The sequence below is a fragment of the Myotis nattereri genome, assembly GCF_964212035.1.
Source record: "Myotis nattereri genome assembly, chromosome: 11".
Lineage (NCBI taxonomy): Eukaryota > Metazoa > Chordata > Mammalia > Chiroptera > Vespertilionidae > Myotis > Myotis nattereri.
This window is the reverse complement of record NC_138086.1, coordinates 83547741-83573065: the sequence shown is the minus strand read 5'-3', so window position 1 is coordinate 83573065 and position 25325 is coordinate 83547741. Positions and strand designations below refer to the sequence as shown.

The 25325-nt window shown below is 57.8% G+C and overlaps 2 protein-coding genes across 9 annotated transcripts; both read left to right on the top strand.

The window, feature by feature from the left end:
- The first annotated feature begins 896 nt into the window (after positions 1 to 896).
- Positions 897 to 12053, top strand: UBE2D4 (ubiquitin conjugating enzyme E2 D4). 3 transcript variants are annotated; one of them, XM_081101848.1, is made up of 7 exons: positions 897 to 1031; positions 3094 to 3157; positions 6276 to 6307; positions 6395 to 6472; positions 8050 to 8155; positions 8893 to 8986; positions 11327 to 12053. In XM_081101848.1, the coding sequence occupies exons 1-7, from the start codon at positions 1008 to 1010 to the stop codon at positions 11370 to 11372; spliced, it is 444 nt and encodes a 147-aa protein (XP_080957974.1). In that variant the 5' UTR covers positions 897 to 1007; the 3' UTR covers positions 11373 to 12053. The 3 variants fall into 3 exon arrangements, with proteins under 3 accessions (XP_080957974.1, XP_080957976.1, XP_080957975.1); XM_081101850.1 differs by lacking the exon at positions 6395 to 6472 and having other exon boundaries at positions 922 to 1031; XM_081101849.1 differs by lacking the exons at positions 897 to 1031; positions 3094 to 3157 and adding an exon at positions 5508 to 5628.
- Positions 12054 to 14880: 2827 nt separating this feature from the next.
- Positions 14881 to 25181, top strand: DBNL (drebrin like). Of its 6 annotated transcripts, none has more exons than XM_081101840.1 (13): positions 14881 to 14998; positions 18615 to 18670; positions 20024 to 20136; positions 20518 to 20592; positions 21377 to 21523; positions 22053 to 22130; positions 22456 to 22604; positions 22676 to 22724; positions 22917 to 23001; positions 23402 to 23497; positions 23591 to 23703; positions 23939 to 24035; positions 24388 to 25181. In XM_081101840.1, the coding sequence occupies exons 1-13, from the start codon at positions 14916 to 14918 to the stop codon at positions 24525 to 24527; spliced, it is 1281 nt and encodes a 426-aa protein (XP_080957966.1). In that variant the 5' UTR covers positions 14881 to 14915; the 3' UTR covers positions 24528 to 25181. The 6 variants fall into 6 exon arrangements, with proteins under 6 accessions (XP_080957966.1, XP_080957967.1, XP_080957968.1 ...); XM_081101841.1 differs by having other exon boundaries at positions 22679 to 22724; positions 24388 to 25179; XM_081101842.1 differs by having other exon boundaries at positions 23939 to 24197; positions 24388 to 25179.
- The last annotated feature ends 144 nt before the right edge of the window (positions 25182 to 25325 follow it).

The following is a 25325-nucleotide window of genomic DNA, read 5'->3' as shown; positions in this document are numbered from 1 at the left end:
AGGGGCAGGGATGGGACCCGCTGGCAGTAAGCCAGGCGGGGCGATACTGGTTCTGAAGGGCCTGTTGACAGTGGATGCATGTGACCCTTGTAGAGCACAGGGCATCCCTGCAGAGTGTTAGGCAAGGACGCGTCAAGATAAGACTTACATTTGAGAGGCAGTTCATGAAGTTGTGTGTAGAGATTAGAGGAACGAGAATGGACGCCAATGACTCGTCTGGGGACCATGGAAATGTCTGTGATGCATTTTATAGTCGAGTGCGCACACGCAGTGTCCACATGTCCCGCTTGGCCAGAGACAGGCTGGGGGGGGGGGGGGGCACCTTTGTCCTGATTAGACGGCACCTCGTCTCGTCTCAAAGGTGTCTCAGTTTGGAGGGTAACTATCTATACACGCACAACAAAATGTCCACAATCCTTACCGAGTGAGACGCACTGATACTTTGTATTCTATTTTATTTTATTTTTCTGCTGATTGCAACCCATCAAACTTACTTTGTGGCACACGAATTGTTCCTCGCCCAGTTTCAAACGCTCGATCCTGGGTGCCTGCAGGTCTCGGGAAAGGGAAAGGATGTGCGCGGTGTGAGGCCGCGTCAAAACCGCCGCGCAGACCCGGGAGCGCACATCGCAGCCCCGCGGCACCCGCGGCCGTGCTCAGTGTGTCCCGCGGAGAGGGCGGTGCACCTGAAAGGGGGCGAGACTGACGGACACGTTCACGGCGGGCTGAGAGCCACGACGCGGCAGCCGGGAGGGCGCCCGGAAGCCGGACGGGGCCGCGAGCCAGCGCTGCGCGCTCGCTGCTGACCTCGAGCGCCCCCTCCCGGCGGCCTCCGGACCCCGCGCACTCGCTCCCCGCGCGGCTCCGGACGCGGCCCACAGTGCCCCGCGGCGCGCACGCGCAGGCGGCCGTTCCCCTAGCGGCGCTGCGCGGCGGCGGAGCCGGCAGCCGGCAGCCTCTGGCCGCCCTGGACCGGCAGCTGCCTGGTCCCCAGCAGCGGGGCGAGGATGGCTCTGAAGCGGATCAAGAAGGTAAGGAGCCCTTTGGTCCGCGGGCTCCTTGCGAGTCCCCAGCGTCCCCTCGCCCGCGGGTCGTTGGCCCGAGTGGACGCGGTCGGAGGGGCACCGAGCGCGGCGACACCTGCCCGGAGGGAGACGAACCGCCGCCGGAACGGCTCGCGCAGGCCGGGCCGGTAGCGCCGTTAGTGCGAGCGGCCCGGACGCCTGGAGTGCGGTTGGACCCGCTCAGGGCACGTACAGTACCAACCAGTAGCGCACAAACCAGCGGGCGACAAGTCCACGCTTCCTTCCCTCCTCTTTCTCCATCAATAAACTCAGTTTTAAAGTTTAAGGCGGCCCGCACCTGCGGCCGCGCCACCGCCAGCGCCCGTTAGGGCCGCGGAGCGTACGGACTTGTTTTTCTGAAGCCACATTGTTCTTCCTTTGAATGCCAGTGAGCAGTTGGCGCTCCTCGGTGGTGTTGGACTCCCTCCATCAAGACGCGCGGCCTTGCCCTGGCTGGTTTGCTCAGTGGATAGAGCCTCGGCCTGCGGACTGGGGTCCCGGGTTCATTCCAGTCAAGGGCACATGCCCGCCCCCAGTAGGGGGCCTGCAGGAGGCAGCCAATCAGTGATTCTCTCTCATCATTGATGTTTCCATCTCTCTCCCTCTCCCTTCCTGAAATCAACATATTAAAGAAAAGAAAAAAAGACAAGACTCTCGGTCTTTCAAGAAACATTAGGTCCCAGTAACCGTTTCCCACGCCCCGAGAGAAGGGCCGCGTTCTGGGGGAACCGGGAGCCCGGCCTGTGCTCGGCCCTTCCAGGTCTCTCCACGGTTGTCCTGACAGCCGCCCTCTCTCCGTGGCCGTGGCCGTGGTGGTGGTGCTGGGGCTGCTGAGCGTGGGCGTGGGCAGGAGGACCTGCTTGGGAGGCTTCGGCGGCCCCACTGCATCTCCAAGGTGCCTCCCGTCCTGTACTGTGGCCTTAGTTGTTGCCCAGGTTCATTTCTGCTTTGTCACTTACTGTGAGCTTACCGAGGGCAGCTCATGTGGGCACTGTGGGCAGCTGCGAGGTGTTTACAACCGATGCTCTGGGATGAAATGTGGCCGGATGTGCAGTGCTTGCTGGCCACTGTGGTGTAAACACTGCTGCGTGGCCAGTATTTGAGGGGAGGAGGAGGAGGCACAGGTGGCATGAGAGCCAGAGTGGGGAGTCGGGGGAACTAGAATGGTCAGCATGCCCCAGACATCGGGGGTCAGGCGGGGCTTGGTGCCTGGGCTCATTTTTCAGGCTTGTTCAGGGAGGAGGAGTGTTGCCAACCAGGTGTGAGCTTTGTGCATGTGCTCCAGACCCGGGGAGTTCCCCTGCCACCTGCTGGACCTTGGTCTGTGCCTTCTTCCTGGGCTTTAGAGCCTCCCTGGAAACTCTGAGGTTGGCCCAGATCTGGAACCTGGGAGGATGGAGAAGATGAAGACAAATAAATGCAAGGACATGCAACTCACTTTTAGAGCCACTGTCCAAAACCTTGGGCTTTGATGCTCATGCTGTGCCAGGAAAACAAGGGGATTGTGACTCTAGCTGTCATGTGACTCCTGTTTCTCTGCAGGTACACAGGCAGCTGCATCAGTCATCGTGGCCTTACTCTCTCACCCAGAGCCCTGAGCCTTGCCACACTCATGGTGGGTCAGGTGGGAGGGGAGCAAGATGGAAGTGCAGGAGCCCTGTCCTTCCTCTGGGCTGAAGGCTTCCATGCGTTAACTCTGGAGCTCAGAGCTAAAACCCTGTCTTCACTGTGTGTGAGCGAGGGTAGGCTTGAGGGTGAGGTACGCACACACAGAACTCCTTGCCCTGCCCTCTCAGCTCGGTGATCTTGGGTAGGCAGCTTAACCTCTTCACATTTCAGTTTCCCAACTTACAAAATGGAAATTCTGACACACACTTGACAGGTGTCTTCACAACCACAAGCAGACCTTCCGGTCTCTTGTTTCCATTGCCAGGCCAATTGCTCCCCCAGGAGGATGCACTTCTGGCCAAGGGGTGTGGGTGCAGAGCAGCCTCCGGCACACAGCTCTGAGCCGCTCCTTGTGTTCTAGGAATTGAGTGACCTGCAGAGGGATCCTCCTGCCCAGTGGTCCGCAAGACCTGTGGGAGATGACTGTGAGTATTCTCTTCCAGGCTCCAGGTCACAGGGGCCTTGCCATCAAGACCCCGAAATTTATTAACCCAGCTGTTTCCTAAGAAAACTCGTTTTCCCTCATTTGCTCGTGAACTGCTTTTTCATTAGACGCATTGAGTTCACAGCCTGGCTGATGAGGATGGTGCCTGATGTCACCACCCCTCCACCGGGGCTCCTGCAAGCACATTGGCTTCTGGAAAGTGCCTCTGACCAATGACAACGTGTGACGTGTTCATGAAAGCGGTGGTGCTGCTGCACGGGGGGCGCCTGGCCTCTGCCAAGGGTGGGGGTGGGCAGGAGGGCCTATGCTTTCCCCCACTCTGGTCCTCCCTGGGGAGCAGCAGCCAGCCCTCGGCTCCTCCACAGCTGACCGGCCGAGGCCCAGCTGCCCAGCTCATGGGCCCCCAAGTACATGTTCTGCTCCCACCTCACCTCCACTCTCACTCATCATGACCATGAGATGGTGTCAGAGAGGGGGTGTCCTGCACAGACACCAAAGAACTGAAAACAGGGACTCCCAACAGAACTCGAAGGTACTCAGTCACCGAAGGCCCAAGTGCCCAGCGACAGGTGAAGGGGTAAGTAGAGTGTGGTGTGTCCACACAGCAGCATGTGGTTAGCCTTGGAGAGAAAAGGAGTTTTGACTTGTGCTGTAAGACGGATGAGCCCTGAGAGCACGCACGGTCACACAAGCCTTACACAAAAGGGGTAACGTGTGGTCCCGGTTGGGGAAATACCTAGAGTAGGCAAGTGCCTGGGACCAAACGTGGAGGGAGCTCATGGAAGTGGAGAGAGGCAGAAACGGTACAGGATTTCTGTTTGGAGTCATGAAAGATGTCAGAATGGGCAATGGTGGAGGCTGGGCAACACTGATACACTTAATACCCTGAACTCACTCAGAGCGGCTAAGATGACATTTTACACGTGTGTTTTTTATTGTGTGAAAATGCACATAACGTTTACCATCTTAACCACCTTTAAGTACACAGTTCAGTGGTGTCAAACACATCCACACCGATAGGCAGCCACCGTCACTATCCATCCTGGTAACTCTGTCTTATCACCAATGTGTTACACATGTTACTGCAATAAAAAAGAAAGCGTAACTTCACCAAGCCGGCAGGAAAGAGGCGGTGGGGTCACATGCACGTGCTCTGGGCTGCAGCACTGACAGTGGATGTGCGAAGGCGCCTGTGACAGTCTGGTGAACAGGGCGGCTGTGGTGCCGCTGTTTCCTGGTCCTGCTTGGCACCTGCCCTGTGCTGTCTCTCCAAGCATCCAGGTCTCCGTAGCATAGTTTCCCATGTTACCTGTCACAACGATGCCACACGAGGGTGGCTGGTAAGATGGAGCTGGTCCTGACTCAGCCCAGCTCCCTGGTGGCATGCTCACCTTCACGGCAGACCCATGCCGGAGGCAGCGTCGTTGCTGGAGGGCGTCCTAGTCCCCCTCCCTGCTCAGCACCTCCCCGCCGAGGCGTATACAACCTTGGACACACCTACGCTTTGGGGCTATTCCATGCCTCCCTGTGGGCAAGCAGCCCCTTTCCAGCAGTCCCTGCAGTTTCCTTCCTCTTCCTCTATTTTGGGGCCTTCTCTCCTCACCGGGCCCCAAGCCCTGTGCAGCCCCCTCAGCCCTCAAAGGTCCCAGAAGGAACCACTTTCACTCTCTACTTCTCCCCATGGGCTCCCAGTCCCTCGTGTTACTTATCAAAAACACTTAATAAGGAATTTCATTCTACAGTATTAGGAAAGGTATATCCACCTGCCAACCACAGCTAGTAATTAGCACGAGTTGGCATAAAACCAGTCAAAAGCAAAAGTGACACTTTGGTCGGCTCAGGCAGCCTTGTTACAGGTCACGTGTGCTCTTTGTACCGGTTCCTTGAAGTATTGAAAAGGTCCTGGGTGGCCGTGACTCCTTTGGCACCTCTAGGGTCTGGAAAACCTCCCTTTAGTCCCTGCACCTGCCCCTCCTTTGCCTTGATGATTTCCTGTTCTGCTTTCAAGGGAGAGTGGGGGGGGGGGGGGTGGACCTGTGGGGGGGTGTATTGAACAGATGGCAGGAACCCAACACGTCTGAAACTTTGGGTTAATTCCCACCACCCTGGAGCCATAAGACAGAATTCCCTAGAGCGGTGGTTCTCAACCTCAGCTGCACATCAGAATCACCTGGGAATCTTTGTAAAATCTTGATTTCTGGGCCCCATCCTCCAGAAATTCTGTTTCTGTGTCACTCATGTTGTGGCCTCACCCCATAACAAAGAAACAGAATTTCCGGAGGATGAGGCCCAGAAATCAGGATTTTACAAAGATTCCCAGGTGATTCTAATGTGCAGCCACGGTTGAGAACCACTGGTCTAGAGAGTGACACATCCCTCTAGTGGTCTCAGTAGCCCACTTGGTGGTCGAGATGTTCCACAAAGATGAGTCACTGCCCTGGGAGCTTGGAGGTGAGTCATTGCCCCCCCCCCCACCACCACCCCCCCCCCCCGCCCCCAGGCCAGCCTTGCCAAGGGCTCTGGAGCTTCTCTGGGACTGAGATGCAGAGAGAGCACAGGCATGATGTCACTGAATCCCAGAGCGTGGGCAATGCCCAGGGCGATGTGTGGGACAGACACCATGGAGGGGAGCCCCAGAGAGGTTCCAGGGCCAAGGGCATGGCTCCTGAGAGACCTTTGGCAGAGGGCTTCAGAACGACCCAGGGAAGGAGGGAGCGGAAGCAGTTTATAAAAAGGAAGATGGAAAATGGCTGAAGCCTTAATTCTGTAAAGAATTTAGTTCTGTCGAAGATCTGCCTTTGTCCGCAGCCTTGGGAGGTGATCTCTGCAATTTTCTGCCTGTTGGACAGTCTCTGCCCACCTGAGGCGCTGACCCGCCAACAGTGTGACTTAGGGTGGGGCTGGCCACATCCGAGAGACTGGCCCCTCAAATCGGCCGTGTGGGAGTCCATTGATCCGTCTTGGTCACTGATGAGGCTCCCTGGTGATAACCACTACCTGTGAGCCCGATCTCCTGGGAGTCTGGGGGCCCCTGGGTGGAGTAGACATTTCGGGGGGTGGGGGGGGGGGTCTCTGACATCCTCCTGTTTGTCTTGCAGGGTTCTGCTGGCAGGCCACCATCACCGGCCCGGTAGGTAGTTGCTGCTGAGCGCCACCCCTGCGCGTCTCCCTTGCCGCATGCTTCTGTGCGCACTCACTGCCTGTCTCATCCTTCCAGAATGACAGTCCTTACCAAGGAGGCATTTTCTTCCTGAACATCCACTTTCCCACAGATTATCCATTCAAACCCCCGAAGGTGAGGACGGCTCAGAGTGTGATGAAGGGGCCCTTCTAGTCAGTGGTGCAGCAAGCTGCACCGTCACAGCCCAAACTTGAAACCCTGGAGCCATCGGGGACGGTGCTCTGCCTGATTGTAGCTGCATCTGGCCCTTCCTTGCAGTCCCTCTCACTCTCAGCCAGGAGTCCTCAGCCCTGTCCCAGGGACATTGGACACTGTCCTGGGATGTTTGGGCTGTAAAAACAGGACGGGCGGAAGGGGGATTGCTACTGGTTTGTGGAGGGGGAGCCCAGGAATGTTGCTCATAACCTAGGGCAGCGGTTCTCAACCTGTGGGTCGCAACCCCTTTGTGGGTCGAACGACCCTTTCACAGGGGTCGCCTAAGTACATCCTGCATATCAGATATTTACATTATGATTCATAACAGTAGCAAAATTACAGTTATGAAGTAGCAACGAAAATAATTTTATGGTTGGGGGTCGCCACAACATGAGGAACTGTATTAAAGGGTCACGGCATTAGGAAGGTTGAGAACCACTGCCCTATGGGCTCAGGACCTGAGTGTCAGTGGGCCTGGCAGTCACCTCCCTGCACACACACCATCCCAGCCATGGGGCCTCAGAGGGAGGACAGCACCACCAACCGGAGGGAGAAGGCGGGAGGGTCCTGCTCCACACCCTGGCCCAGCAGGGCTGCCCATTACTCACCAGGAGCCAACCCAGAGGAGCCCTGCCTCTTATGGAATAGTCCTGTCTGGTGGCCAGCGCCAAGAAGCACAGAATGGCAGGGAGGGTGGCAGCAGGCTCATTTTGAGCAGGTCAGGGGCCTCAGGGTCGGGAGGAGGCCAGAGGAGCCCAAGGAGTTGTGCAATGGGGTGGAGGCTAATGGGGTGGAGGCTAATGGGGTGGAGGTGACAACAGCAGGCACATGGGGCTGGGAAGAAGAAGTGCATTTTGATTGCTCACGGCGGAGCCAAGAGGACAGGCACAGGTCAAGGGCGGTCATAGCAATGGATGTGGGTCCACATTTTAGATTATTTTTCTGACTGCACAACTGGTAGATTGATTATTTTAAAATTAGAACCTTGGTGCCATGGAACTGAAGGGTTCCAGGCTTGATTCTGGTCAAGGGCACATACCTTGGTTGCAGGCTTGATCCCCAGCCCTGGTCAGGGCGTGTGCGGGAGGCAACCAGTCGATCTTTCTCACATCAATGTCTGTCTGTCTGACTGTCTCTCTCCCTCCCCTCCCTCTCTAAAAATCAATAAAAACATATCTTCCCGTGAGGATGAAAAGAACCGGTGCCTAAGCCCATTACTTAGGACACTTCCAGTGCGGCTGCCGCCCTTGTCGCTCCTCAGAGCCCACTCACTGCTTTGGGGGAAGTGGGCCAGGCCCCATGTTCAGAATGAATGGGTCAGGGGACTTCCCTCAGCTGTCCCACCTGAGTCCTGTCAGGGTTCAGGGTAGGGGCCCAGCTCACCTAGGCCCGTGGAGCCAGCAGCGGCCTCTTCTGCCTCCCTCGGTCCCTTTTCCAGAGACGCTGTCTAGAGCGCCCCTGTTGCCTATCTCACTTGAGGTCTCTTGTCTCTGCAGGTGGCTTTCACGACCAAAATTTACCACCCCAACATCCACAGCAATGGCAGCATCTGTCTGGACGTCCTGCAGTCCCACTGGTCTCCATCACTGACAGTGTCTGAAGGTAGCCTCACAGGCCCTGGCCCGGGCTTGTGGCTCTCACAGCAGCCCTTCTACCCCCGCATCCCTGGCTGGAGACTGAGGCTCAGAGACAGCAGGCAGCTTCCCACAGCTCCTGGGGGAGGAATTGGGAGACGCTGTTCCCACCCCAACCAAGTCCACAGGGTTCGGTTGCCTATATGGGATTCTAGAGACCAGTCTAAAGGGGGCTTCAGAAATGCAGCTATTCCTTCTGAACCTGAATGAAAACGATGTGAGTGTCTTGTCAGTGGAGTGGCTGGGATGGTAAAAAAAATCAGCCAGAGAGAAACAGCGTCCCAGAGCCCAAGAAATAAGCAGAGGGGAGTGTGAGGCAAAGCAGGCAGCAGAGCCTGACAGGCAGCTGAGGGGAGGGTGGGAGGCACGGGCAGCTGGCGGGCCAGGTTTTCACAGGCTGCATGGTGAATATGGAGGGAAAGCTGCCCCCCACCCCCATTCCAGAGTGTTCCGCGTTCCACATCCTGATGAGGAAACAGGCCCCTGGGAACACACACCGCAGGGGGGTGGCAGCTGCGGCCTCCCTAGAGCAGCTGTGTCTGGGCCAGCTCGGTTCAGCTGATCGATGAGCAAAGCGAATCCTTTCATGACTTTTGGGGTGTCAAACAGAATAATTCAGACAGAAGAGAGCTTGAGTTGGGGGGCTCACCAGATCCAGGCAACCAGGCAGCCTCCAGGCTGACCCAGCTCTTCGTCTCTTCCCAGTGCTCCTGTCCATCTGCTCCCTGCTCTGCGAGCCCAACCCCGACGACCCGCTGGTGCCAGAGATAGCTCACACCTACAAGGCCAACCGAGAGAAGTACGCATCCTCTTCGGGCTCCTTCGAGCCCCAGTGGTACCCACCCTGACCTGGTGCCTCCTGGCGGACCAGGTTCCCTCAGACATCTTCCTGCCCTGCCCAGGCCGTGCGGGGCTGCAGGGGTGACCCTCTCATGAACATCCCCTTTGGCTCTGAGAAAAGGGAGGAGATAAAAGCAGTTCACCCTCCTTGGTCGTTCATCAGCTGCTGCCACAAAACCCTAAACTCTGGTTGCCCAGCCTGCCCTTAAGGTCAGCAGAGTCATGGTCAGCCAAGAATGGGCTCAGAAGAATCTGACAAGAAAATACTGGATTACATTCTAAACTTGATAGCATAGGAGTGTCTTCTCAGATAGGCCAGCGTAAGGCGGAGGCCTCCTGATTGAGGCTCAGCAGTCAGCAGTGCGTTACTGACACACCCTCATGGCCAGCCCTATTTTATTTTATTTTATTTTTTTGTAGATTCCACATATAACTGAGATTATATGGTATTTGTCTTTCTCTGACTTATTCACTTAGTGTAATACCCTCCAGGTCCACCCATGTTGTCACAAATGGCAAGATTTCATTATTTTTTATGGATGAGTAATATTTCCTTATATACGTACCACACCTTCTTTATCCAGTCATCTTTTGATGGATACTTAGGTTGCTTCCATATCTTGCTATTATAAGTAATGCTGCCATGAACATCGGGATGCATATCTCCTTTTGAATTGGTATTTTAAATACTAATACCCAGCAGTGGAATTGCTGGATCGTATGGCAGCTCTCTGTTTAGATCTTTGAGGAACCTCCATGCTCTTCCATAGTGGCTGCACCAATCTGCAGTCCCACCAACAATGCGTGAGGGTTCCCTTTTCTCCACATCCTCGCCGATCCTTGCTTTTTGTTGATTTTTATTGGTAGCCATTCTGACAGGTGTGAGACAAAATTTTATTGTGGTTTTAATTTGCATTTCCCTGGTGATTAGTGATATTGAGCACCTTTTCATGTCTATTGGCCATCTGTATGTCCTCTTTGGAGAGATGTCTATTCAAGAACTCTGCCCATTTTTTATTTAGGTTGTTTGGTGTTGGTGTTAAGTTGTATGAGTTCCTTATTTGAATGTAGCATTAGCAAATATCTTCTCTCATTCAGTAGGTTGCCTTTTTGTTTTGTTGATGGTTTCCTTCACTGATGTAGCCCCATTTGTTTTCTTCTCGGAGTTTTATAGTTTTGGTATAACATTTAAGTCTTTATTTTGATTTTATTTTTGTATATTGCGTAAGAAAGTGATCTAGTTTCATTTTTTTGCATATCTGTCCATTTTTGCCAAAACCACTTCTTGAAGAGACAGTTTTTACTCCATTGTACATCCTTGCCTCCTCAGCTGTTTAAACACTGATGACCAGACCCAGAGTCGTAGAACTCCACCCATTAGGCCAGCACAATCACATGAACTGTGGCCTGAGGGTGTCTTTGATGGAGAAGCAGATAGGGGAAAGGACTGGGCCCTCACCTCCCCATGGGAAAACCTCTGGCATTGACAGTCTGCTGAGAAGGGGCCTTCCTGGTGGGGCCCTGGCATCAGGAGCCTGGCCTGTGAGCAGTGCGTGGTGTGGTGGTAGGAGGGTGGGGTAATTGCTGGCTCTTTTAAAGAACATCTCCAGAGAGTCTTTTAGTTTACCAGTTCTCTTGTCTGAAGAGATTAGAATGGAATGTGATTTCTCCAACTTATATTAATCTTGAAAGCTTTATAGAGATCATTATTTCCCTCATTGAGTTTTCCAGAATGGCAAAGACATTTTTAATTGACTACATTACGAACTGTATCTATTTAACACTTATGAGATACTTTAGATACACCCAAAGTGGTTTTTTCCTTGCCCTCTAGCTACAAATCTGTCTTACAGTCCCACGGCAGGAGAGCTCATTACACTAATGAGAATAAACACACATGCCGCATGCTTACATGGCCCTCCACGGGCACCAGGCCTGCTGCATGGCAGGCACCACTCCCTCTCTGGTGGCCAGGCTCCAAGGCCTGCATCCTGGAGTCTGACTGGGCAGCCCCTTTCCTGACCCTCCTCGTCGGTGCTGTGAGACAGGAGGGAGGAAGAGAGATGGTCGATGCATTACCACGTCTTCCACAAGAGGCAGTTATGGAGCATCAGGCCTCCCCACGGGAGGGGCTCACAGGCACTGTGACATGTCCTCATGCCGGGCCCGTGTCCCACTCACTCCTTGGTCCTCGATGTCTGCCAGCAGCAGCATCCCTGCGTCAGTTCTGTTCTCTCCTCGACATTGAATGAAGTGACCATTTTGAATAAGCATCAGCCCCTCTGCTTTTTTCTTCCAGGTACAACAAACTGGCGCGAGAGTGGACACAGAAATATGCTATGTGAGTGCCTTGGAGGTTGCACAGGGGACACTGCTCAAGAGAAGCTGAGCCCCTGGCTGAGCCTCCCATAGGGCGTCAACTTTTCCACAAGTGATTGATGGTCCCACCCTCTCCAGCCGTGTGGCTTTGACACCATCCCATCCTGATGCCAAAGCAGTAGTCACCGTTACATCTGCAGCCTCCTCGCTACGCTGGAATCAGTCCCTCCACCCGACTCACTGCTGGCCTCGGGGACAGTTTGCTGTCGCCTCCCCTACCCTGCCTCACTCATGGTGGCATCACTGGCTGTGGCACCACACAGCCTGGCCCTCACCTTCTGGGACTAAGTGCCAACCTGGGCATCCAGGGCAGAGCTGGCAGGCTTTCCTCACATCCTGTCTGCCATAAGCCATATCCCAGGAGGCTCCAGGGATATGGGAACTGTCCCTCACACCAAGAAGCAGCAAACGGTGTCGGGATAGAAAGCATGGAACACCCAGGAGATGACTGTCTTTTCAGAAGCAAGACCTGGAGAGAGTGGGGTTTTGCCTTTCTGTGGGAAGAGGTTTTTCACCACCTCCCTCCCTCCCTCCCTCCCTCCACGGAGCTTACACTAAGTCCAGTGTGTGCCACCCACAGACCAGAGCACAGGGTCAGGGAGAGACTTTTAAATGTAAATAAAATGTAATTCATGCATACCCCTAAATGATAACTGATATTTGAGTCTACTTTTTTTTTTCCAGGCAAAACATAAAATATGGAAACTTGTAACAGGTTCCTTGGGACCTTGAATTAGAACAGCCTGTTGAGTGGCTGGCCTCCTCATGGTTTTCTGGGGAGACACATTTTAAGGGTTGTCCTTAGAGTTCAGAGCTTTGAGATTAGATAAGCTAGAAGGGCAGGCGGGGTGTTCCAATTAAACCTCCTGAGAGAGGAAATTTGAAGGGTTTCAAACCTCTACAGTCAAATCTGACCTGGTCTTTCCTAAGTGGTCAGCCATGGAAGTAACTTGGGTGAATAGGAGCAGGGGATGAAGCATGAAATTCCGCCCCCAAATGGCCAGGCGGGGCCTGTGCAGGCTGGGATTGAGAAAGGTGACCACAGGAGGTGAGCCTGCTCCAGGAGTCCCCAGTTGTCACACAGCTTTACTGCCAAGGTGCCCTGGGCAGCAGTCTGAGCCATGTGCATTTCCTTTACGGGGGATCCCCATTCAGCACCCGGATACCATAGGCTACTTTGGGGGTACTATGGGCCTGTTCCCCGCCTGTCACCATGGTGAGGTTGCCTTTTTAATTTTTGTCTCTTTGCCACCCCTTTGGTCTTTGCTTAAACAAAATGTTAAATCTTCATAGACAGGAAAATGACATTATCATGACCCCTGGGAAGGCCATCAGACAGTGGTCACAGTGCACCTTAGCCAAGCGTCACAAAGCACAGGAAGGTGGGGGCTGGTTCACGTTTCAGACAAGTCAGAGGATCAGAGGGGAAATCCCAGCCCGACCTGGTGTTGAGACTGGGTCACTTTCGAGTGTAATAGGACTCCCAGAAGCTGATGAATTCCCCTTGCCTGCTGTCTTTGTTGGAGACATGGTGGAGAAAGTGAAATCAGCCCTTTGGGATCCCAGTGCAAACTGCTGTTCACCCTCTGCCAGCCTGAGTTATGCTGTACCTGCCAGACCTGGCGTGATCCTGGCAAGTCCCCTGGAGTGTCTCCCCCTAGGAAACTCACCCGCCTGTCATGCCTGAAGAATGGGTTTCTCAGGTCAAAAATCTTACTTCAAGGATGCCCTGTGCTGTGGAGCTCCCGTGTAACCCACGTGTGCAGACATCCCGTTTCCAAGGTGTGACGCAGGTGGACAACTGGACAGCAGGTCCAAAAAAAACAACCAATGTGACTTTTTTCTCTGTGGAACAGAGACATCAGGGAGATACATGACCCTAAGCAATCGATCCACCGTGAACAAGTGACTATTGACTATGGCCAGAAGCGCCTGGGTTTGGGGGATAGCGCTGAGATCGTGATCCTTTGTCAGGCTCCAGGAACTCCAAGAATATGGCAAAGGGTCACAATCTCCTGCCCAGGGATAAAGTGCTAGATGCAAACGTCCCCAGCCTCACAGCTCAGAGCTGAAACTGTGTCCACACCACTCACTGCAGATGCTTAGGGGGGGCAGGTTTCTGTCTGTGAAGTTCAGGAGATAGTTTTCTTAAGTGCCAAACAAGTGCCTGCACAACTCCTGGCCTGAGGTCTGTCTGGTACCCAAAGGGAGGCAAGGAAGCCTCAAGATCAGCATGGACCCCTGGTCTCTCCGGCCCCCGGCCCCTCCTTCCTGTGCCTCTTGTCAACAGTCACACGCTTCCTCCCCAGCAGTGCTGAGCAAGGCTGGACCTGGATTAGATCTAGTCATGAATGCGGGACCTCCAAAAGTGGAGGGAAGGCAGTCAGCACCCCATGACGGCAGGAGTCCTGGCCTTGCCTCCCTACCACCCAGGTTTCTCCCTGTTGACAGGTTTATTAATAACAAAATCATAAAACTATAAAGAATCTGCAAAACCTATCAGCCTAGATAGCAGCTTCTTAATTTTCCTTAAGCTGTCCCCTTCCTCTCGCTTCTGCTCCCAGACCTTCACTCCCCACCCTCTTCAGGACAGGGCTGCCACCCTGGTGTGGCCATTTCCGCATCGGCGTCAGGTGCGCAGCAGTGCAGGCCTGCATCCCAAAGCAGGAAGGACTGAGGGATTTGTTGACAATTTGGGGTTAAAATGTCAGCAGAGTTGTGAAACTTCGAAATCCCCGCTGCCTGTGTGTTCCGTTCCTCCGTGCGGCTCTGCTGGTTCCTGGGAGCCCACACTTGACAGCAGGAAGCTGGGCTGAGGCTTCAGGCCAGACCTGAGAAGCCAGGGACGCTCAAGGCAAGAGGGTAGGTGGCTGGAGAGCCCTGCTCCTGAATGAAGGAGGGCCTTCACCCTCCTGAGAGCCATCTTGTCCTGGGTGGTGGCTGCACTCAGCCCTAAAAGACGAGGCCCTGCAGCCACTGCCCCCAAAGGCCTGTGGGCCAGACCCCGGCCAGGACTGCAGCGCCCGCCCACCTCCTGCCTCTGTTCAAACCCTCACAGGGACTCTATGAGGTTTTCCTCATCTCTCAAGCTGTGAAGTATTTGTTTCCTGGATTCCACTTACCACGCAGCATAAACAAGGTTTCTTTTTAGGGCAATGATTCCATTTCTCTAGCTCTGCAGTCATGAGGCCACGTGGGGCTGGAACAGAGGGAATCCTGGGGTTTTAGGAAAACGACTTTCCTGGCCATTGGCATTTCTGGGGGTGAACGCTCTGAAAACAGCCGTCCTTTCTGACTGGTTGCTTTGGTCTGAATGCCTGCATCCCCCAAGTTCCTATGTTGGAATCTTCACCCCGCGACGCTGTTAGGACGTGGGGCCGCGCCCCCAGGAGAGTCGCGCGGCCCCGCCCACTTCCTGCTTGGGCGGGGCTTTCCGGCGGGATGGGCGGGGCTTCCGGCCGCGGGGGCGGGGCGGGCCCGGAAGCCGTGGCGCTGGGACGAGCCGGGCCATGGCCGCGAACCTGAGCCGGAACGGGCCGGCGCTGCAGGAGGCCTACGCGCGCGTGGTCGCCGAGAAGTCCCCGACCGACTGGTGGGCGCCGGGCCGGGGCGGGAGCCGGGGCAGAGCCACGCGGCCGCGGGCGGGAGGACGGGCGGGCGGGCGGGCTCACCTGTGCACCCACACCTGCGCCGCGCCCGGAAGGTGGTCCGGCGCCGTGCCCGCCGCGTGCGCCTGGGCCTCCCCACCCCTCGGCCTGGCTCTCCGGGCCGGACTCCGCGCTCGGCCGCGCTCGGGGGCCGCGCCGGCTTCTGCTTTGCTGCCGGGACCTCCCAGCCCCCTGAAAAAGCGGAAGCCACGCCCGGCTTCTTGCAAACGCTGAGTCCCCGGACGGGCCTCCGAGAGCGGCTGGCGGCCCGGCCGGACCGGAGCCCTGCCCGGAGGCGTCCAATAGGGAGGTCGGGGGTTGGGTCCCTGCTATGTGCACGTAGGTGTCAGCACCTCCCTTTCTCCAAGGAGACCCCTTCCTGTGCCGGAGCCCAGGGGAGCGGGCTGCCTGTCGGTGCTGCTGCCGTCCTCCCCACCCCCACCCCCTTCCTCTGCGAGGCCTGACCTCCTGAGGTTGGGGCTTTCTGGCCCCTGGAAGCCTGGTCCGAGTCTCTGGGGTGACTGGGCAGCCCCTTTGCTTACATGGTTTTACCGGACTGGCTCTGAGCCGGTCCGGTTAGAAATGCCAGGCGCGGCGGACTAAGAGGCCCCTCTTCGGGGCAGGGCCCGCTGGGTGCAGCTGCGCTGCTGGGACCGGCCTCCACTTGTCAAGTGCTGCTTTCTCCTCGCTGCTTCCCCTGGTGCCCAGCAAAGTGGCTTTCGCGCAGCCTGACTTTGCAGCCCTCGCCGGTCCTCCCGGTTAAGGGCGTTGCTCCTTTGCGTGCTCGGGTGCAGCCCTTTCCGACTTACCTAGAGGACTCCTGGGTGTCCTGTGGGCCTTCCAGGTCTCTCTTTATCCTGTTTTCTCAGCGACTGTCCCTGGTTTGGGGATGATGTAGTTCAGGGATCCCTCTTCAGGCCTCTCATGTTTCAGCCTTGAGCTTCTTCCCAGAGCTGCCTGCAAACCCACCCCACCCCCGCCCCTCCTCTGAGGGTGCCAAGCTTCCTCTTTCCTCCTAACCCAGTGGTCGGCAAACTGCGGCTCGCCAGTCACATTTGGCTCTTTGGCCCCTTGAGTGTGGCCACGAAGTTTCAATCGCACTGCACCTGCTCACCCGCACGTGGTATTTTGTGGAAGAGCCACACTCAAGGGGCCGCAGTTTGCCGACCGCTGTCCTAACCAATCAGAGCCCATCCATCTCACCAGCCTCCTCCCCACCCCTGGGCTCCAGTGGCTGTGCCCCTGGCCTCTGCCATCATTGTCAGCCGACACTGTGTGGCAAGTCCCCACTCTCTGAAATCGCTTCCCTGTTGTAGCCCTGCAGTGACTGCCGTTGCTCATTCAATAAAGCCCAGACTCCACACCTGGCTGACAGGCCCTGACTGCCCCGCTGCTCACCGTCACTCCCGGGGCCCTTCCTCTTTTCTCTTCCTCAGACTTGCAGGCTGATCTGCCCTCGGAGCCCTTGCTGTGGCTGCCTCTTCTGCTGGGAGTGCCCCCCTTCCACATCATCCCAGGGCCCCCCCTCCCCCCCCCCAAGTTGTTCTCAGCTCCCCAGTGGCCTTTTTTCCAGGGGCTTCCTCACTGCCTCGGCCCCTGGCTGCGGTCCCGTTTTCCCAACTTCTCCAGACCCATTTGGTCTTGTGTTGCCTTTCTCTTTTCCAGAAGCAGCATAGTGGGCCCTGTCTGTCCCTGGTGCAGGGCTGTGGTGTGTGGTCAGTGCTCAGAAGAAGGGTGGAATGAGGGAGACAGGAAAGATGGTATCAGAGCAAGAAGAGGTGGTCTCCGGTGTGGTTCGCAGCGCTGGGTGATCCTGGGCCAGGCCCTGAGGCCTGTGGGGACATCAGCTCTGCACCTTGGCTCTTTCTCTTGGTTCTCCCTGGTCATTCTTCCCTAGATCACAGCCTGGGTCAGCTCCTGCACCCCCTCCACCTGGCAGTGCTCGTGTTGCTGTGTGTCCCTCTCGGAGGCTTTCTTGTGGCTACATTCCCATCACCAGCACGCAGCTGGTTCTCAGTGTGTTTGGAAGGAATGACTGGATTATAAGGTGTCCAGTGCCCCATGCTTCATGTGCCATGAACAGGCCAGGAACCCCTCTTTTCATGTTCATCAGAAAGAAGGGGGGACTTGAGGAAATGTGGAATGAGCCTCTGAACTGGAACATCCAAGAATGGCTAAGGCTGGAGCCCAGGGTAGAAAGGCGAGAGGCCAGAGGATGGGGGCAGGCACGGAGCGTGGCTCTTGGGAGCTGCCGTGTCCCTTCTTGGAAGAGCCCGGCTGGGCGGCCATCGCTGTCCCTGCTGCAGGTCTGTGCTCCTGCCTTCTGTGGCCTTCAGGGGGAATAGCGTTCTCCTCCGTTGGGGAGAGGACATGCTAGACCAGGTTTCCCCATCGACTCGCTGTCCGACAGCACGGCCTGGAGCTGGGCTCCTGCAGAGTTGGTGCTGGTGGCTGCACTACCGGAAAGCCACCTCTTCCAGAATGTTCTCTGGGAGGTCTACCACCTGCCAGGTCTCCTTTGTCCCTCTTTCTCTCCTTCCATATTCTCTCTCCTCTCCTGTCCTCCCTGTCAACCAGATCCCCTGGGCCTGGATCGAATTTCGTTTCCTCCGAATTTCTTGGATCTAGGCAGCTCTGCCCAGTGGTGTTAGCAAGGCCGTGGGGAGCCGAGCAAGAGCTGACTTGGTTCCCGTCAGACCGATTGCCATGGATCCTGGTCTGTCCGGCTGGCTCCACAGGCCTGTGCTCTGGCAAGGAGCCTTCCATATGTATCCCTCATTTAGTAAAACTGACCTTATTTCCTAAACACCTCTGGGGCACATGTTTTTAAGCCCAAATCTCTTCCAGAGTTCTTATGAATAATTAGTCTTACAGGATGAAGAGTGGTGTGGGCTGGGTCACCTGTGCAGAGGGAAGACTCTGGTTGGTCTAGATCAGGATTTTAAAAAGATTCCCATGTGATTCTAATGTGCAGCCAAGGTTGAGAACCACTGGTCTAGATCTTGCCCCCACAAGGAGCCTGTCCCCTGAGGACCAGGTGCCATGCTGAGTCATGACCTCTGTGGTTTCTGGTGTTGCACATTTTTTTGTCAGGGGAGTCACGACCCAGACAGACCTGCTGCACCAGCCTGCGGGCCCCAGAAGACGGCAGACGTGCCCAGGGGGCAGCACCCTCCCAGGGGCCTGGTGCCAATCCCTCCTTCCTGCTTCTCCTTTGTGCTTTGGGTTCAGGAATGTGCAAGTGTCTTTGTCTTTTCAAATTCACACACCTGGCAGCCAGGCGACTATTTCACGCATGCATGTGTAAAAAGTTGCCATAACACCTTAGGCTCAGCCTTCCTCAGAGTGGATGTATGCTCCCGTCTTCGGTCCATCGCTCACACGCCCCTATGGTCAGGCAGGCCAGCATCGTTGCAGAGCTGCGAAGGCCACACTTCGGCAGGCACAGTGGGTCACGGTGGGGCCCGTGTTGGCCCACAGAGACGGCCATGCTGAGCTGTCAGGGATGACGGCAGACAGTGCCCTCGGTGCTGGCTACAGAGCCCCCCTGCTTTGTTTCAGGGCTCTGTTTACCTATGAAGGCAACAGCAATGACATCCGTGTGGCTGGCACTGGGGGTGAGTATGGCCAGGGGGATCCAGGGGCTCCTGGAGGGAGGGTGAGGGGGTGGAGGGAGAGTGGCTGTCAGGGCCCCAGCTCCAGTGGCATCTAAGCCCTCCCAGCAGCAGGAGGGCTTGGGCAGGCAGTGTTGAGGAGTTCTCTGGCCCCTGATCAGGCAGGATGGGGGGGTCTCGGAGGTTTCCAAGTAAAAGTAAGCCCTCCTCCATGTTCTTGGCCTGAGGTGCCAGGCAGGGCTGTCCTGTGTTGTAGCTGGGAGAGCTCACGGTGGCCTGGGCTGGAGAGGGGAGGAGGAAGAGCAGACGCACTTTTCCCTCCGCCCCATCTGATGGTTGCCTGTCTGCAGGCAGTCCCCCAGCAACAGTGCCCATGCTCAGCTGGGACGGGGTGACCTGGAAAATACTGCTGGCATGCGTGTCCGCGGGTGGTCTTATAAGGAGGTCTCTCCTGGCCAGAGTTGGTGGGGGAGGGGCGAGCTGCAGCCCCCAGAGGTGCCTGGCTTCGTGTGCTCGAGGCCAGCTCCCCGACCTGGGCCAGGCACAGCTTTGCTCCCAGTGGCTGGTTCTGAGGATTTGTTGGTAGAGAGCCCTCCCTCTCTCCAGCACCTTCCCCACGGCCCTCTTTCCAGAAGGACTGCCACTGCGGTGGCCTCATGCGCTGGGACGCCCGTGGCGCTGGGATGCCACGGGCGACCGTTGCAGGGTTTAGCAGTTGAGCCCCTCTTCACAATTTGGGGAGGTGTGCAAGGCAGGTGAGAGCCACAAACCCTAGCACATGGTGGGCCTCGGTCTCAGGGTCCAGAGAGAACGTCTTGGGCAGCCCTTCCTGCCCCGTCACTTCCTGCGAGCATCTAAGAGCTGAGCCCTGAGGGTCGGTCCTGTCTGCTCACAGCCCTCCAAGGTGGCCCTGTAGTCTGAGCAGCCACATGGGCAGGGCCCTTTGTGGGGTCCAGGAAAGAAGGGAGGTACGGGGAGAGAGAAACATTGACATGAGAGAGACACATCGATGGGTTGCCTCCTGTACACACCCTGACCAGGGCTGGCGATCAAACCTGCTACACAGGTACATGCCCTTGACCAGGAATCAGATATGTGACCATTCAGTGCACAGGCTGACACTCCAACTGCGGAGCCACACCAACCAGGGCTCATTTCTATTTTACAAAATGGTGTTTACACTAGTGCGATAAAAGTCACCGGAGTTTCATCAGCATGGTCCTGCATCCGCCGGCTCGCCCTTCAGGCCAGGATCTTACTCTGAAGCAGGAGGCAGCTTGGGCTTCCTTTCCTGATGGGTGGGGTGCTGGGTGGGCGGGGTGCCTGCTGCCTGTGACCCTCCTGTGACTGCTGCAGAGGGGGGCCTGGAGGAGGTGGTGGAGGAGCTCAACAGCGGGAAGGTGATGTACGCGTTCTGCAGGGTGAAGGACCCCAACTCTGGCCTGCCCAAGTTTGTCCTCATCAACTGGGTATGTGAAACCTGGGGCTCAGGTCCCGTCTAGGTGTGACCGGGAAGCTCTCTTTCCCTCCCGCCCTGAATGATTGGAGCAGAGGAGAGTTCATAGCCAGAGGGCTGGTTCACTGTGGCCCAGAGAGGGCCCCCACTCCCTCCGAGCCCAGAAATACTCCTGCAGAATGAAGTACCAGCAACCACAGGACACCCTGTTCTCGTCCCCTGGGAGCTGAGGGCTTGGAGAAAGGCCGGGGGGCTCTGGTAGTGCAGGGCGGGCTGGTGGGGACAAGGATTTTCAATGCCCCATAGTGGAAGCTGCCCCAGCAACCTGCCGAGTCCCTAGGAGGGCAGTGGCTTTAGGGCATGGGTAGGTCATGCTGGGTGTGTTGTGTTGCAGACGGGCGAGGGCGTGAACGATGTGCGGAAGGGGGTGTGTGCCAACCACGTCAGCACCATGGCCGGCTTCCTGAAGGTGAGGCTGTCCCTGCAGGGCCTGTTCCTCAGCCCATGTGCGTGGAGGGAGCGCTGGGACCCACAGTCAGAGTGGAGGTGTGCCCCACGTCCTGCTCTGTCTGGGCCTCGGGGTGATGGAGGCTGCTCAGCGAGTGTGCAGAGGGGCCGGGGATGGCTTCAGGGGAGGCGGGGCCAAGGACTAGGAGCACCGTGCGGGCGGGAGCTGGTCCTGGCAGGCCTTGCTCCTGCTGGCCTCCTGAGTGCTGTGAACAGGACCCAGCCATGATGCTGGGGTTTGAGGAGGCAGGGGATTGCTGTGCCCACACATGTCCCCTCGATGCACTGGTTCCCATCCGTGTCTGCATGTCAGTCGTAAATGGAACCTTGTGTGGTTTCAAAAGCATTTGTTTTTGGGGGTCAGGTGACTGCATTTCCTTGGTCACTAGCAAGGAGACCTGGGACTTCGGTTTCCAGTTCTGCCAACACTTCCTCAGATGTGCCTCCATTTCTCCAGCTAGGAGCTGGAAGAGAGGGTCACTGGGTGTTTGGTGACAGGCAGAGGCCATAGCTGGCTCCTCCGCAGTCAGTGGCCCGTGTAGATGATGTGTGCTGGCTTCTACATGTCTGTCAGGGCTGGTGTCACTGATGAGAAAGAACCCTCTGATGCCTGAGCCATCTGCTCAAGGCAGAGCCACAGGACACGCTTCAGACACTAGGGCCTCACGCACGATCAAGACGGGGGACCTAACCTGCAGGACGGCATGTGGTCTTTCCTGGAACTGCAGCAACTGTTCTCACTGCAGGGCGCCCACGTGACCATCAATGCGAGGGCCGAGGAGGACGTGGAGCCTGAGTGTATCATGCAGAAGGTGGCCAGGGCCTCGGGTGCCAACTACACTTTCCACAGGGAGAGTAGCCGCTTCCAGGACATGGGCCCCCAGGCCCCAGTGGTGAGTGGAGCTGGGTCTGTGGGTGGGGGGCATTCCCAGCGACCAGACGGCTGCCTCGACCTCGGCACCTGATCCCTCGGGTTGTCTCCTGCCTGCCTGGTCTCAAGGCCACAGCACCAGTGTGTCCTGTGTGGTGGCTGCCATGGGGGAACAAGTGGCAGACGCCTGTGGGCCTGTGGCCTTGGTGCTGGGTGGAGAGCCGAGACCCCTGACAGTAAGCAGGGGTCCATAGGGATGTGGTGGGCGCTGCCATGGTGGTCAGCTGTCTGCAGCTGGGGGGCCATCCTCCTAGGAATGGCTCCTGGCTAGAGGTAAGCCCTAGACCTGCCCTGGTTTTACCCACAGGGCCTGGCGCAGCCAGAGACCCACCCTGCTGTGTGGGCTGCACCTCCCTGCTCAGCAGTGTCCAAGGCCTTCAGGCCAAGCTGCTATCAGCCTCCCTCGGGCACTGGGCTGGGGACACTGCGTCTGCCGGGTGCTGTCCTGACAGTCCCTGCCTGGGCCCTGTGCTCTGTCCCCGTCCCCGCAGGGCTCCGTGTACCAGAAGACCAATGCCGTGTCAGAGATCAAGAGGTTCGGCAAAGACAGCTTCTGGGCCAAAGCAGAGGTGAGTGCTGCCAGCGCAACAATGATTGCGGGCATTTGTGGAGCGTCCAGTGTGCGCCAGGCATGGACTAAGCACGTCACTCTCTCTCTGCCGGTTTTCTCATAACAAGCTCCTAGAATAACCCATGGGCACAGACAGTAGTGTGGTGAAGGCCTGGTGGGGGGGCGTTGTGGAGAGGAGGGGGACGTCTGTAACACTTTCAACAATAAAGATAAAATTAAACAAAAAACTGGTGCCATGTTCTCGTCCATGCTGACCCCAGGGGTTAGCGGGTTAAGTGAGGAGCCAGGGTTGCGCTGGGTTGGGCTGAGCACGCTCCCTGCAGGAGGAGGAGGAGCAGCGGCGGGCCCAGGAGAAGCAGCGGGCGGAGCAGGAGCGGCAGCAGCTGGAGCAGGAGCGCCGGGAGCGGGAGCTGCGGGAGGCCGCCCTCCGGGAGCAGCGCTACCAGGAGCAGGGCCAGGCGGCCAGGCAGAGGTGAGCCCCGGGGAGATGGGGCTGCCTGTGGTCAGCAGGCAGAGGCTCAGCGCTGCCCTCTGCCCTCCCAGCAGGAAATCTGAGCAGCAGGAAGTGGTTTCGAGGAGCAGAGAGGAACAGGTGAGGGGTGCTCACACCGGAGGGCCCGTCCCGCACTGGGTGGAGGCCGCCCGCTGCGAGCTGCCCTGCAGGTGGGAACCTGGGATGTGTGGGCGCACCGCACCCCGTCCCGGGGAGGCTGTGAGCCCCAGCACTGTGGGAGGTGGGCAGGCTCACGGTTCCCGCTCACCCTGGGGCTGTGCGTGCCCCCAGGAGCCTGGTCAGCAGTCACCTCGGGAGATGTTCATGCAGAAGGAGAGAGCCGTGTCCACCGCACCCACCTCCAGCCCCCAGCCAGGTGAGAGCTCTCTGTGCCTGGCCCTGTCCTGAGCAGGGCCAGGTGAGGGATGTGTAGGGACGAGTGACCAGGAGCACCTGTGCGTGAGGACAGCCTCTGCCCTGACCTCCTGCAGAGCCAGACCTGGAGGAGAGGATGGGGACCTCCAGCCCCGGCCCCATAAGCCCTGGTAGAGATCACACTTGGCTGTCAGCTGGGTCCCAGGCGCCCACAGCAGTCACCTCTCTGGCCCCCAGAGGACACAGGACTAGTCCTCCAGCCAGCTCTCCCCACTGCGCATGCCCCCAGGGGCTGCAGAGAGAGAGAGTCCCCATTCAGTCCTGGTGGGTGAGCAGGGTCCAGAGAGATCAGGGCTGTGTTCTCCCTGCTGCTGTGAGTCCTGTTCACTGTCGATTTGCAGGCAAACTGCGGAGCCCCTTCCTACAGAGGCAGCTCCCCCAGCCAGAGAGCCCCCTCGGTGGGGAGAGGGCTCACGCCGCCTCAAGGCCCAGCGCAGGCAAGGCTCTCGGCCATCCTGGGGGTTGGGGTGGGGGCAGACGGGGTGTCCTCTCCCTCCCCAGGGTCCGAGCCGGCTGCACTGCCCTTGCAGGTGTCTGTGAGGAGCCCGCGCCCAGTGCCCCCGAGTGCCTGGTGCAAGCAGAGGAGGAGGCCATGTACGAGGAGCCCCCAGAGCAGGAGACCCTCTACGAGGAGCCCCCCATGGTGGGTTCCCTGCACCTGGGTCAGGGCTGCGAGGACCTGGGCCCTGAGACAGCCTCCCCAACCACACCTGGGAGGCTCACTACCTTAAATTTGGAGCCGCTTGTGCGATGATAAGCTGGGTGGCAAGCACCGCTGTGTGGGAGGTTCTGGGTGGGGAGCACTGTGAGGTCCCCGAGGCCTGGCCTGGGGCACAGCCGAGGGAGCCAGGACCCAGACTTCTTTCCGGTCCGCACAGGGGGAGCAGCAGGACGCTGGCTCTGTGCGTGTGGACCACTACCCCGGGCTGAGCGGGAAGGGCCTCTGTGCCCGGGCCCTGTACGACTACCAGGCAGGTACCGTGCCAACCCACCCCAGCCACAGGCTCCTCAGGGGGGCAGCCCCAGGGGTGTCAGAAGACAGGAGGGCGAGAGAGGAGCAGGCCTCTCTGTGGGTCCTAGGCAGCTCTTCATCCACAGCGTGACTCCCCGGTGCCCGCCTCGTCGTAGAGGCTGAAGGTGTGACTGAGAGGTGGCTCTGGGGGTGGCCTTGGTGCGGGAGGAAGTGCTGTCTCCAGCCTCTGGCTGGGACAGGCCCAAAGCCAGGCCCTAGGGGAAGGTGTGTAGGGAAAGGCCCCTGGCACAGTGTGGGGACGGGTGGGCGGGTGCCTGGGGCTCCCAGTGCAGCTTCGGGCTCCCCTCCTTTCAGCGGATGAGACCGAGATCTCCTTTGACCCCGAGAACCTCATCACGGGCATCGAGGTGATCGATGAAGGCTGGTGGCGCGGCTACGGGCCCGATGGCCACTTTGGCATGTTTCCTGCCAACTACGTGGAGCTCATTGAGTGAGGCTGCCTGTGGCCTCGTCCCCGCCCCACGTGGCCTTACTGCTGGAGGTGGTGGCGTGACACTGCACCCCATCCTCTTTCTGGCATGGGCCGCAAATGCAGCAATAACCCAGTGGTTCCCACACGCTTCCAGCAGCCCCCACAGCAGGGGCCTCTGCCTTTCCTGTTCCCTGCAGCTCTGAGGGGTGGTGGTTGGGGAGCCGAGTCGTGGACTCGGCGGCTCATGCCCAGTTGGTCCCGGCAGCGCTGGCAGCAGCAGGTGGTCTGGGTCTTGCTCCGTGCTCCTGCTCCTCTGTCCCCTGCCTGGCTCTGGGCACTGGGGATGGGACAGCAAGGCCCCTGAGTACCTGGGCGCAGCGGTAAACACATCTGTGCTGTGTGCTCTTGCCTGCTGGCCCCGTGGCGACACCTGCCGTCTCCCCCTGTCCCAGACTCCCCTGCCCCCACCTCTGTTCGTGGAGTCAGCTTTGCCCACCCAGGCCCCAGCTCCGATGCCGTGACAGCCTGGCGGCCCCGGGTGAGACCCACCTTCCTGGTGTCTGGGAGTGCTGCAGCCACCTGGACGAGGCATAAAGATTAAGATGTGACTGAAGTCTCTCTCTCTCTCTCTCATCAAGAAAAAACAAAAAATAAAAAAGGTTAAGATGTGAGTGACGTGAGCCTCCTGCGCTTGTTCTCTGGGAAGGCTGAGGGCCTGCCTTGTCCTTTCCACAGGGCCTGTGCCCAGGCGGGACTGTGTGCGTGTGTGTGTGTGTGTGTGTGTGTGTGTGTGTGTGCGCGCACGCAGTGTGGCGCCTGG